Source organism: Mustela nivalis (genome assembly GCF_964662115.1).
Source record: "Mustela nivalis genome assembly, chromosome: 5".
NCBI lineage: Eukaryota > Metazoa > Chordata > Mammalia > Carnivora > Mustelidae > Mustela > Mustela nivalis.
Window position 1 is genome coordinate 21,079,794 of NC_139024.1, and position 13,186 is coordinate 21,092,979.

The following is a 13,186-nucleotide window of genomic DNA, read 5'->3' on the forward strand; positions in this document are numbered from 1 at the left end:
TATGCTGATGGGAACGATCCGGTTGAGGAAGCTGGAATTGTTTAATTTGCAGGGTGGGAGATGTAGGGGCAACTAGTGAGCCAAATATTCAGAGAGCTATTTGGATTTTTTTTTTCCGATCCCAGGAGTAAGGGTAGGGAGCAGAGTTGAGAGAGAACAGATCTGGTATGCTGAGAGGGAGTGCGGATTGGGAGCGATGGAGCCAACAGGAAGAGGAGCTCAGAGTTGAAGGGCAGGCCAAGTGGAAGTGAGAAAAAAAGGGAATCAAGTGATCGTAAGTCACGGTAAGAGAGGGATGATATTAAAGATTTCAAAGATGGGGCCATTTGCGGAGATGACAAGGTCCCACGTGTTCCTGTTGAGTGTGAGTGGAAATAAAGTTGCTCCCCATGAACATTGAACCTTGGACCAAAAGCCATTTGCTGTAACTGTCAGAAGTACAGGAGTGACCAGGGAGGCTCATAGATGCCGGAGACAAGGATGGGTGGTTAAGCTGAGTGGTGTGACCGTGGGAAGCAAAGGGCCCAGCTATGGAGGAAACCACTATTTGGGGTACGGTTCGTGAGCTTCCTGTGCCTGAAAGAGTTCAAAACGACTTGTGACTCAAGGATTTAAAAAAACAACTCATTTAGATTTGTTAGTTGGAGATTTGACAACTTTCTATGTTAGGTCTGATACTGTAATTATTTGAGCGATGTCTCTAGAAAAATTAGGTTTTCTGTATACATTAGAATTCCTTTTTTTCCTATAAAAATTATTTTCCCAGGAGAGTGAATTTTATTCCACTTAGGATCAGTAACAATTTCTCATATCCATTCTCTCCCGGTTTTCATAAAAGCCCTCCAGTGGCCCCTATATTTTTGCACCTACGCCCAGGCATGTAAATAATTATTGGAGTTGGGGCACCTGGGTGGCTAAGTGTCTGCCTTCAGCTCGGGTTATGATCCCAGAGTCCTGGGATCGAACCCCATATGGGGTTCTCTGTTTGGCCAGGAGCCTGTTTCTCCCTCTGCCTCTGCACTGCCCCTCCCACCTCCACTCATCCTCTCTTTCAAATAAATAAAATCTTTTTAAAAATAAATGAATAATTATTGGGATAAATGATATAGCGCAATTCCATATTCTTGAGTTTAATGTGTAAGATCTCTTTAGCAACATTCAGTGAAAATGATGATTTGCTCTGTGGTCAGGGCACATCCAGTAATAAACATCCTGACTGCGGAGTCCGTTTTCTCGCAGTGGGTATCTACCCAAATTCCAGCCCGCTTCCTGATCATCCCCTGAAACTGTCAGGGCGTTGGAGGTCCCAAGTAACAGCTGAATGCAATACATTTAATCAGTATAAGCAAAACAGTAATGTAACTCAATCTATAAAAAAAGAGTTTCAGATAGAAATCGTTTTTGGACTCTCCCGTGCTTTGGGATCCTTTCTCTCCCGTCACCCGCCCAGCAGAGGTAATGACACCCGAGCACATTTGGAATACATGTGTGCAGCTTAAAAGGCACACAGCTGGTTTTTCTTTCATTCAACAGAGTCGGTTTCTTTCACTTCAGTAATTTTTCGTTCCTCATCTCCCCAGGGAATCCCATAAATATAATCACGAAGCCTTACAGAAATTTGCTAACACTTTTTAATTGTATTTACTGAGAATACCACATTGTTCCACAGTAAAATGATTTTATTTTCCAAATGATTACAAAGCTCTTTCCATTAAAAAGATTTTGGTTATCTATATGAAATTGCACATTATAAAAAACCAATTATAAATTACACTCTTTGAAAAGAAAAAAAAACATTTTTTAAAGGCAAGTACTAAAACGCTGCATACTGATCAAACCCTGCATAATTACTTCACATCGTGATCTCTATTTAAGCAACTATTGTACCAAAAATGGCATCCTGTGTAGGCAGGGAAGCAGAGCCACACCGCGGTGTACAGCGTGCACTTGGCATAATTTGATTTTGATGTCTAAGATATAGCATGTTTTTCTAACTTTGAAAATATGCACATAATTTGAAATTGCCTTTCAGATAAACATTCAAATAAGTTGACATGAAAAATGTCACATTATATGAAGAGATACTTAAAATATCCACGCTCTCTCTTAATACTGTAGGGTTCTGTTTGTTGTAGCTACCATTTCCAGGCTGAAAGAAACTGGTAGGAGAACAAGCTAACAAAACGCAAATTTATCAAGCGTTACAGCACAGTGCCTTTAGAATCTTACAGTTCTCAAACCACATAAATTGTCAATCCAGATGTTAGTGAAGGGATATTTCATCTCACTGTACAGTGTACAGAGCAAGCTCCCATTCTCCCTTCCACACATAACCCCAGCTAACAGTAGTTAGGAGTTATTATTAGTTCACGGAGAATCCCGTATGCTCTGGTAGGTTCTAAATGTATGATTTTCCTCATTTCCTAGAGTGTATCATTTTCTAATTTATATTTATAAAATCCTCCTAGAGTTAAGGCAGTCATTAAAAGCAGGATTAAATAAAAACCTGTTTTACTCACTTCATCAGAATCCCACTCACAAGACCTTAGGACTCAGAGACCCATGGGGTATTTTAGGTGGGTGTCATCTTGTCGGCTACAACCACGATACTAAGAACGTGGAATAAATCATAGGTCTGAGATTTGCTCACAGTGACCCACATGTACTCTTTACTAATTTAAGTCTTTTTTTTTTTTTAAAGATTTTATTTATTTATTTGACAGAGAGAGATCACAAGCAGACGGAGAGGCAGGCAGAGAGGGAGATAGAGGGAAGCAGGCTCCCCACTGAGCAGAGAGCCTGACGTGGGACTCGATCCCAGGACCCCGAGATCATGACCTGAGCCGAAGGCAGCGGCTTAACCCACTGAGCCACCCAGGCGCCCTAATTTAAGTCTTTATGTTAAATCTGAAAGATGAACAATGACACTTTCGGTGAGAATTTATGTAACTCATTATCCAAGTTTTAAGACTGATGACTCCCCTAACTCTAATTTTAGCCTGAAAAATAGCTTAAAGTATCCACTTTAACAAGCTCATTAGAAAGGTATTTTGTAACATGTAAATATATATATATATATATACAATAAAATATATATAAAACTATTTTCTATACACCCTCAGAGTTAAAGACTACTTTGAGTAGCTAACTTTGCGCTAGAAACATTGACAAGGGAGTTTTTAACTTTTATGTTATTTTAACTATTTTATTTTTATGTTTTAATGGAGATATAACGGACATATAACATTGTATGGGACTTTTTCCTCCAAGTTATTACCTTCAGGGTATATTCATTACTAAGTTTTCATTTGGTGATCATTTTCTTTTCAGTTTTGTGCTTTAAAGCCTTACACGTTAATGAAAATTATATACCTCTACGTAGATATTGGAACTCAATTGCTTTTTAGGTGAGGTTTTTTTCTTTAGCTGTATATACAGAATATAACATGCATAATATTGCTGGACCTACACATTTCCTGTTGTTGAGATATATCTATATATATATGTACATATATATATATATTTTTTTTAAGAAAAAATAATTTTGAAACGAACATGACCTTTAGCACCAATTTTAACCTAATTTTTCTTTGGTAGGAAAGAAAGGCACCAAATATATAGTCTGCTTAATTGCGTGGGGTTCAAAAAATAGCACTCATGAAGCCCTTAGTCCCTGAAGTACTCCTCCAATATAGACTGAATTATGAAAGATACTGTGACCCATTAACCTTCTAGTATATTAGAGTATACTACAGAAGACTACATTTAGGGAAGATCCTCACAGAAAAGGCTTTGTGTGCTTACCCACACTTAACATATTTAACAAATGCACGCTTCTAAAAATGGACAGATACTAAAAAGTATTATTTAGTAAAGAATAAAAGTCACGTACCAGGGGCTCCAAAATTGTGTCACAGATTTCATTAGATTTCTGAAAGTTATTTTATACTGATAGTTCCTACCACACACATGGTTAGTGACGTTCAACTCCAAAATACTCTTCTTACATCACTCATACTGAAAGGCCAGAAACATCTTCGATTAGACTGGGAATTTGTGGGTTAGCTCCTACACTACTGCCACACTCAACGACAGCATTTTTTTAAAAAGTCCAATGAGACAAAAGTTCATTGCCACGGTCCCTGTTCTGCTAGGAAATGGGTGCCTCCTGCAGGAATGTAAGATGTAAGTTATATGGTTAAGGCACAAGCATGTAATCTGTTGTCAGCGATTACCCATTTCTATGCCAAAGAAAACACAAATGAAAATAAGACTTTGTTAAGCTGCCACTGTAGTTTGAAAAGCCATTGGTGAAACATTTCAGTAAGTGTTCATTTTTTTATATAGGTCATAAATTTCTTCAGTTTTCCTGTTTCCCATTATCCACAGGCCACATTCGTTAAGACTCCTTTTTTGTTCCTCTTATATCCACTTCTCAGAACAAAGTACTTAAGAAGTTTTACTGATAGTTTGGCCCCTGTATACCTTGCACTCCCTTGCCTTTTAATCTCAGAGTCACTACTATCGCCTTTCTGATTAAGCACGACTCGATTAAGCTGGGCTTTTAGTTGGACTCTGAAAGCTGAGGTAGGTGGCCTGTCATGGTCAAGTATTTAGGTTTTATTTCATTCCCAATATCTAACACACTAACAAAAAATTGAAATCTTCTATTTTGTGAATGAGGTAGCCTCCTATATTGTATGTCACGACAACAGTACCGTGGGAGAGCTCCTTGAAGGTACAGAGATCAAGATGATTAGTGTTTATTATTGACAAATTGGTAATTTTTAAAAGGCCAAGCTAAGTAACCTAGATCCCAAGTTTCAGGGTTTCTTTGAGTGACTCAAAGATGTGGCAATGAATTGTTGCATGGATCTTTGTCTCGAGAGGAGTCATCTAAAGTCATCTGGTTAAGTCCACATTTACCTAAGGTTAGGAATTGTGATTGTTGTCTTCGGGTTTCACATTTGCTCTGGGCATTTGGCCCTTTATTTCTGAGACTGTAACCTATCATTCCTATCACTCTATAGCGTATTTATAAAACAAAGCATTAGTGTCTGCCAATAAATAAACTGCTAAAAAGGGCTGCTATTATAAAAGTACAGTGAGCCCATGAGCTGTCTGTTGTTGCTCTCCACCTTGTTAATCTTTGCCCCAGGAACCATGCTCAAACTCAGCTCCAGATTACCCCTAAGAATCAACAAAAATGAGTGAGTGTAACCGGAGCAGAATTAATTATTGTCAGTCAAGTAGAGTGGCCAGGCTGCCTTCTCTGCTGTGTTCTTACTCCACCCTACTCCACATCACCGTTACAAATGGCCCACTTGTTCTGTTTTAGTAACAAGGTAAGAATTTTGTTTTTAAGAGTTAAACTATGACAATTCTTTTCTCTTAGCTAAGATACTACTTGCCCTTCAAAGAATATAAAATGTAAAATAAGAACACTTCACTTCCTTCTCCTTTTCACACATTGGCAAAAGCAACAATTTGCAGCCTAACACAGTTTATGCCAGCAACAATGAAGATTTTGGTGTTTGAAATTTCCTAAGGAGTTTAAAACTTAAATTGTTAACATATTTTTTAATTGGAGCTAATTAACTTCTCCTTTCCACTTGTGTCTCTAGACTCTGGGAGTTTACTCTAACACCATTCACCATAAAGTCTAACACAGATTCATTAGGAATCACATGTGAGGGGCACGCTACGTTCCAAAGCATCCTCCACAACATGCTCTCGGGCTAAGATCTAGCAAAACTTTAACAGAATATGAAAAATCAAAATAAAAAAGTATGTCCTCTGAAAATTCTCATGTTAAGAATTTGACAGTCTTTTCTCTGAAAGCATTACTTTAAACATTTAAGTTAAGTTCTTGATATTAGCACAAAAGATGCTATCATATGAACTTCCTTCCCAGATTTTAATCACATAATTAATGTTTTCAGTGTAGACCCATAGAACTCGAAGTTCAAGGCTGAGAGCAAGCCGTTCACCAGGTTACATGATGTGGCATGGGCTTCCATTCTCTGAAGCCATAGGTACCAGTAAGTAGGGCTGCTAAGCAGCCAGTAGAACTAAGCAAGGAGGTTAATGAACTCCTCAGCAGGTTTTTAAAGGACGGGGGAAGTAAAGAGAAAAAGAATGATAAGGAGAAAGAACAGGAAGAGCAAGCAGAGTGTAAGAAAGAACCAGAAAGTGCACTACCAGGAACCCCCATCGGTGTCACTCACGCTGGACGTGGCCTGCCCCTGTTCACTGCATTTTCTATTCAGTTTTCTCTTGATTTAACAGCAACAGTCACCCGGACATAAAATAGTTTATAAATAACAAAGGTAAAAATTAAAATATTCTTCAGGGCAGTTAAAAGGATTAGAATTACCAGAAGTAAAAACAAACCTGTGTTTACTTTACAACTAATTGTACATTTACTTTAAGGAATACTATGTAGCCGTCAAAACCCACAAAAATCTTGCCATTTGCAATGATGTGGATGGAACTAGAAGGTATTACGCTGAGTGAAATAAGTCAGAGAAAGACAATTATCATAAGATCTCTCTGATAGGAGGAATTTGAGAGGCAGGATGGGGGGTCATGGAGGGAAGGGAGGGAAAAAAATGAAACAAGATGGGACAGGGGAGGGAGACAAACCGTAAGAGACTCGTAATTTCAGGAAACAAACTAGGGTTGCTGGAGGGGAGGGAAGGGTGATGGACATCGGGGAGGGTATGGGCTATGGTGAGTGCTGTGAAGTGTGTAAGGCTGATGATTCACAGACCTGTACCCATGAAGCAAGCAATACATTATATGTTAATAATTTTTTTAAAATAGTGTAGAAAGTTGAAGCTAACAGAGTAACGGTTTGCTTCATACTTGGGCAGAGCCCACGGGATCTTCTGCAAACACATATAAAAAAGTACTGTGGATCCGAAAGTACAAATGAAGTCCTGCTTCTGTTTCTGACTAGAATTTGAAGCCTAATGCAAACCTGTGCAACCTCGAGTGGACATTACAAGTCTCTTAGTAGGATGCAGACAAAGGATTGCAACTGTGATCAAAGAAATTTATAAATTTTGAGTAAAGTATCAATCTAGGGGGTTTATTATTACTGAAATGGATGGATACCAAGATATCTACTGCTTTAACTGAAATGTTTCTGGGAGATCCATGGGTGTCTGTTACAATAGTATCTGATTCAGAGTCTCTCTAAGGAGGAATAATTGCTCCCCTTATATCGTTGGCCTCAAATGCTAGAACCTTCTGAATGTGAGCATTTGTTGATGCTCTCTGAGAATTAGGATGATGAGATAGAAAGCAGAGTTCTGACTCTACTGTTTTCATCTCAATTGCATGGATTGAACAAAAACATTTAGGCCCACCAGGTCACTCTATTGCAATAAAGGTAACACTGTTCAGAAATTAAAAAGGATTTACTTGGAAAAGATTAGGGTAACGTTTCTTGTTCTAAAACACAAATCCTTATGAATATTAGTATTTTTCATTTCTAAGTTTGCAGAACTTCCAGAACTTCAGACTTCTAGAGCTTTTTGTACCAAACATGTTATGAAATATAATTTTATAGGATTTAGCATCTTTTATACTTTTTAACTTTATGTTATTATAGCAAAGAACTCTCCATAACAGTCTATTATAGGAGAGATTTTTCAGTGTCATAGGACTGTTTAATTCATTCCATCTGACTGAAAACTGCATATGTGTAATTTTATACATGAACACAATATTCTGAAATCTAAGTTTTACTATAAATACTTGAGCTACTTCGCTTTTTTTTAAAGTAGGTTCCACATTACTACTCACAACCCTGAGAGATCACTACCTGAGCTGAGATCAAGAGTCGGAGGCTTAACCAACCGAGCCATCCAGGCGCCCCACTTTGCTCTTTTGTTATGGAACCTAACCTTTGAGTTTTAGATTATTACTTTTTTTTTCCTTTCTAAAATCAGTCAAATTTTGAAAGGGAAAACATTTTGGAGGTCTCTACCGAATTAATTTTCTCTTTTAGAATTCTTTCTGTAAAATTGGCAGGGATAGGGATAAGTCTTAGGAGTCTATGCTAAAACTATTAAAAAATTTTTTTTATAATGGCAGGTCTGATGATTGGTCTTAGTCGTAGGTTTTTCTGATCTCAAAAGCACTGATAATAATGAGGAAGCACATTTTTATATAACTAGGCATGAATAAATAAAGAACCCAATAATATATTGTCATTTCTAAGCCTTTTTTTCTTTTTCTTTTCTTTTTTTTTTTTTTTAAAGAGCATGGGTGCTTGGGTGACAAGGGGCAGAGGGAGAGAGAAAATCTCAAGCAGACTCCATACCCAGCACGGAGCCTGATGCGGGGCTTGAATTCATGACCCTGAGATGAAATCAAGATTTGTCACTTAACTAACTGAGCCACCCAGATGCCCCCTAAGACATTTTCTAAAAACTTAAAATAAGAATATGAAAGGGCAGAACGGTCAAAATATAGTTGTTTTTTAAGCGACATAACCTTCCAAAAGACAAATTACCAAGTTTCCTAATATGAGAAAATCAACAATCATTTAAAATCCTATTAAAAATAAATTGCACATTTAGCATTCCTACTTTGAACTTCTGGGTTTTCTAGCTGTTTTATTAACCACCTCACTTCCCTCTAGCCCCTTATGTGGCCTGCCCCCCGACCCCCATCCACAACTACAAATCCATATGTTCTTCAGGTTACAGCTAAAGACAAAGAAAGATTAGATGCTAGAAGAAAAAGTAGAGAGAGAAGAGATTAAGTTACTGTCCTTACAGAGAAGTTCAAAACAGATGGATCCTGGAGGTACTTTAGAAAAGACAGCATTCTTCCCAAGTTAACAAGCTACATTTGAGGAAGCTCTAATACACATTTATACTTCGGACTTAAATATACTTTGCATATTAACTTTCAAAGACATAAATAAGAAACACTGAGGATGAGGAAAGTATTCCTATTTTTTTGTAAATGAGTTTTATTTTTGTAGATGAGTATCGGTCATGGCATGACTTTGGTTTTAATTTTAGGTCTTTAAAACATTAATACTTTAAAATATTAAAATTAAAAATTAAATTTAAATAATTTAAAAATTTAAAAAACCTTTAAAATTAAAATTAAATATTAAAAATAATACATTTATGCAAGTATCTTTGCATAAATAGTAAAAATCTGGGAATGTTAATGGGGAGTGTGCTGGGATAAATACCAACGAGTGCAAATTTTGCCAGAAAGTTTTGGAAATACAGAAATTCTCTAAGTGCTTTTAATCTTTCAAGACCTATTAATTTTATAAATGAATTTGAGCAACTATTTCTATCAGAAATATTTTCTGCATGAATACAAATATTTTTTCCCCCATTTGTACCTGAAACTGCCAACTTGATAATATGCTCAGTAAGACTCTGGAAATGTCACATCCTAGTGCTAAGAAATCCCGAAGTCAGAAAAATTCTATGTGAAATGGTCAGAATCTCTTTCATTCATTCTATTTCACTTTATTGTTACACTTGAAACAAGTTCAGAAATTTGGGCGTTTCTGGCTACTTGAGTAAAACACACTGCAAACCGAAAGGGAACAAATGGAGGAGGAAGAAATGCCTGCCTCCCGAATTGCTCTGCCCTTATGACCAGGATCCCGTATGACCAGGATTCCTTCTGTGTCGTGCACGAATCTGAACACGGTGCTACCATCTGCTCCTGGAAGCTCCCTGGACACCGGAAAAGGCGGAATAACTTAAGTTCAGATCTTATTTAACAGCAGGCAAGCAGCTTTAACACAGACTTGAGGTTTAGGGAAATCTGACATTACCTAGAATCCAGGCTTCAATCTTGTAAAAAGTTTCCCAGTGGCAGAAGAAATTAAAACAGAGATACCGGAATTAAAAACATCACGTGAGACGATTGACAATATTTCCAGTCCTAACCAAATTGCAACCCTTTCACTATAGCTTGAGGTATTTTTAAATATTTGTACAAGCTTATTAGCATTCACAGTTTCCAGAGTTGCTTTTTACTGAGATAGCATCAATGCTCACAATATTTGACTTTCCGAAGTAAGTTTTCATATACCAGAGTCTCTGCCCCCACACTCATGGAAATGCCAGACAGCTAGCTATTCAGTGGCAGAAAATGGTTCTTGTAGTAATAAGGGTTCTAGCTCCTCATTATTGTGCTATTCCTAGTATGTAATTAAAAAAATAAGAAATTTGCAATTTATATAAAAGGAAAACTTGCTTAAACTTCTGAAAGCAAGTTCAGTCTGGTGGAGGTATGTAAGACATTAAATAACAGAGTCAGATTCTTTCTTAAAGATTCCAGATGAGCTTGACAGCAGAGAGTTCTGATTCTCCAACATTTTCTCCATCTTTTCTCCTCCAGTGGTTTTATCAGTCTCTCTCTGCTTCTTACTATGGATCCACGGGATAAAACAAAGGACGGCACCTCCAATAAGGGGAGGGATTCCAGAGAGGTAGAATGCCACATCATAGGAGCCCAGCTTGTCACGAAGTAACCCTGGGAAGGGAAAAAACTGTCACTGAGAGAGAACAAGGGTGGCTCCTAGGAGTCTCAGATCAGTCATACATTTCTTAGGAAATGGGTCTGAAGTATAAACCTTTCCTGATACGAGAAAGGAAAAGACCTTAGATCTTTAATCTTGCCACAGACTATAGGTCTTTGGGTTTGTGTACCAAGATATTACATGGAAAAAAATATTTGTAACCAAGCTTTGGCTTTTTCAAAACCGTTCCGAGGCCTTTGGGGTACTGCGGCCCAGGGTATAACGGTCCTTATTTCAGGGGAAGGTGGATAAACCACCAGCCTGAAACTTCTCTCATACACACATATCCCACAATGTCTGTATTGCAAACTTTCTTGGGCCTACTTGCTTATGAAATAACATAAAGCTATTTAAAATTAAGATCCAAGGGGTGCGGGGTGCCTGGGTGGCTCAGTGGGTTAAGCCTCTGCCTTTGGCTCAGGTCATGGTCTCAGGGTCCTGGGATCAAGCCCCACATCAGGCTCTCTGCTCAGCGGGGAGCCTGCTACCTCCTCTCTCTCTGCCTGCTTCTCTGCCTACTTGTGATCACTGTCTGTCAAATAAATAAATAAATTCTTAAAAAAAAAAAAATTCAAGGGGCGCCTCAGTGGCTCTGTCAGTTAAGCATCTGCCTTTGGCTCAGGTCATGATCCTATGGTCCCAAGATCAAGCCCCACGTCGGGATCCTGGCTCAGCGAGGAATCTCCTTCTCCCTCAGCCTCTGCTCCTCCCCGCTCCCCTGCTTATGCTCTCTCTCTCTCTCTCTCTTTCCCTCCCTCAAATAAATAAATAAAATCTTTAAAAAGATAAATAAAATTAGAATTCAAAATCATGAAAAATTATAGATCTGAAAGTTAAGATGAAAAAGTTAGATTGTTAAATACATTTCAGCACGTGGAAGTAAAACGTTTGGCAGTCTGATAGATCCTTGGGCCCTGCTTCTGAAAACTCTCATTAGAATACTCCTTATTTCTAATTTCTCTAACAAAATCCAGATTTTTTAAAAAATATTTTATTTCTTAAGTAATCTCTACACCCAAAATGGGGCTCAAACTCCCAACCCTGAGATCAAGACTCACAGGCTCTACCAACTGAGCCAGCCATGTGCCCCACAAAACCCAGATTTTAAAAGTTATCTTAGTGTTTTTAAACTTTTGTCGCCTTTTTTTTTTTTTAAAGATTTCTATTTATTTATTTGACAGAGAGAGATCACAAGTAGGCAGAGAGGCAGGCAGAGAGAGAGGAAGGGAAGCAGGCTCCCCACTGAGCAGAGAGCCCGATGCGGGGCTTGATCCCAGGACCCTGAGATCATGACCCGAGCCGAAGGCAGAGGCTCAACCCACTGAGCCACCCAGGCGCCCCAAACTTTTGTCACTTTTAAAATAAAATATCAGTTTTCCGAAATGTCCAGGGAACACAATGAATTGAGTATCTGACTTTTTGAAATAAACTGCCGAGAATTTGTCCAGTTAAGTACTGACACATTAAAAAAGTGTACATTTATTCTAGACAGAAACCTAAAATATACAGATACAACTTTAGATATTGTATTAGAAATTAGAAATGTTATTGTACAATAATATACAGATACAAGTTACAATATGCAGATACAATTTTCCTATTTTCTGAATCAGAATATTCTGTATATAACTATACCTTTCCTCCTCCTGAGCACTAATGATCATGTCTGACTATAATACTGTGACCCCTCAGAACCTCCTGGTGAGCCAAGAGCTTTCAGCGGCCAGCAGCCGCCTAATCGGCCTACTTTGGAAGTTTCTGGTTATCTCCCGTTACTGGTCTGTTCTCAGTTATTTCTAGTTGCAAACAGCATTCCTACCAAAGTGCTGCTTATAATCTGCTGTAGACTTGAAAATCCTAAAAATCCAAGCTTGTGAGGTATAAAAATAGTGGAAGTCATGTATTACCTGGGGGGCAGGGGAAGGGCTGGAGGGGTCCGCCTGCAGGGAAACTGAGACCTTTAGTGATTGTTTGCTTACTCATGACTACGTTCCCAGTTGGCAAAGTTGCTAGATATGAGTGGTTCTGGATCGGAGAGAGAGCTTTCACTGAGCCCCTCACAGGCCGGACACAGATGACAATACATACAATTCAACTTTATCCTAGTTTTATCGATTCCTAACCTAATAATTCACAGGGGCACCCAAGTAATATTGAACACAAGGCACCTTTATACTATTCAGAAGATTTCTAAAGGTAAAATTCATAGAACATAAAATTAACCATTTCTGTGGCATTTACCACATTCACAATGTTGTAAAACCACCATCTCTATCTAGTCCCCAAATATCTTCATCACACCAGAAGGAAATGCCATACCCATTAAGCAGTTAGTTAGTCCCTAATTCCCCTTCCTTCCCGCCCCTGGAAACCACCAATTTGCTCTCTGCCTCTATGGAGTTACCTCTTCTGCATATTTCATGTAAATAAAATCTGACAGTGTGTGACCTTTTGTATTTGGCTTCTTTCACTTCACATAATGGTCACAAGGTTCGTCCCCCTGGTGGCATGTACTGATTGGTACAATACTTCCTTTTTATGGCTGAATGCTATCCCATTATATAGCCGCACACATTCTGTTTATCCATCTACTGATGGACACTTCAGTCGTTT

General features: G+C 38.3%; 1 protein-coding gene and 1 long non-coding RNA gene across 2 annotated transcripts in view; one reads left to right on the plus strand and one right to left on the minus strand.

Annotated features, from left to right (window-relative positions):
* Positions 1-13,186, plus strand: part of LOC309865545 — a 33,636-nt gene that overhangs the window by 12,539 nt on the left and 7,911 nt on the right. The gene's annotated exons all lie outside the window — the stretch shown is intronic.
* SLC16A10 (solute carrier family 16 member 10) overlaps positions 1,618-13,186 on the minus strand; it is a 130,407-nt gene continuing 118,838 nt past the window's right edge. The window contains exon 6 of the mRNA XM_082731963.1: positions 1,618-10,527. Within this exon, the coding sequence (XP_082588089.1) occupies positions 10,295-10,527 (233 nt within the window). The 3' untranslated portion in view covers positions 1,618-10,294. The remainder of the gene's footprint in view (positions 10,528-13,186) is intronic.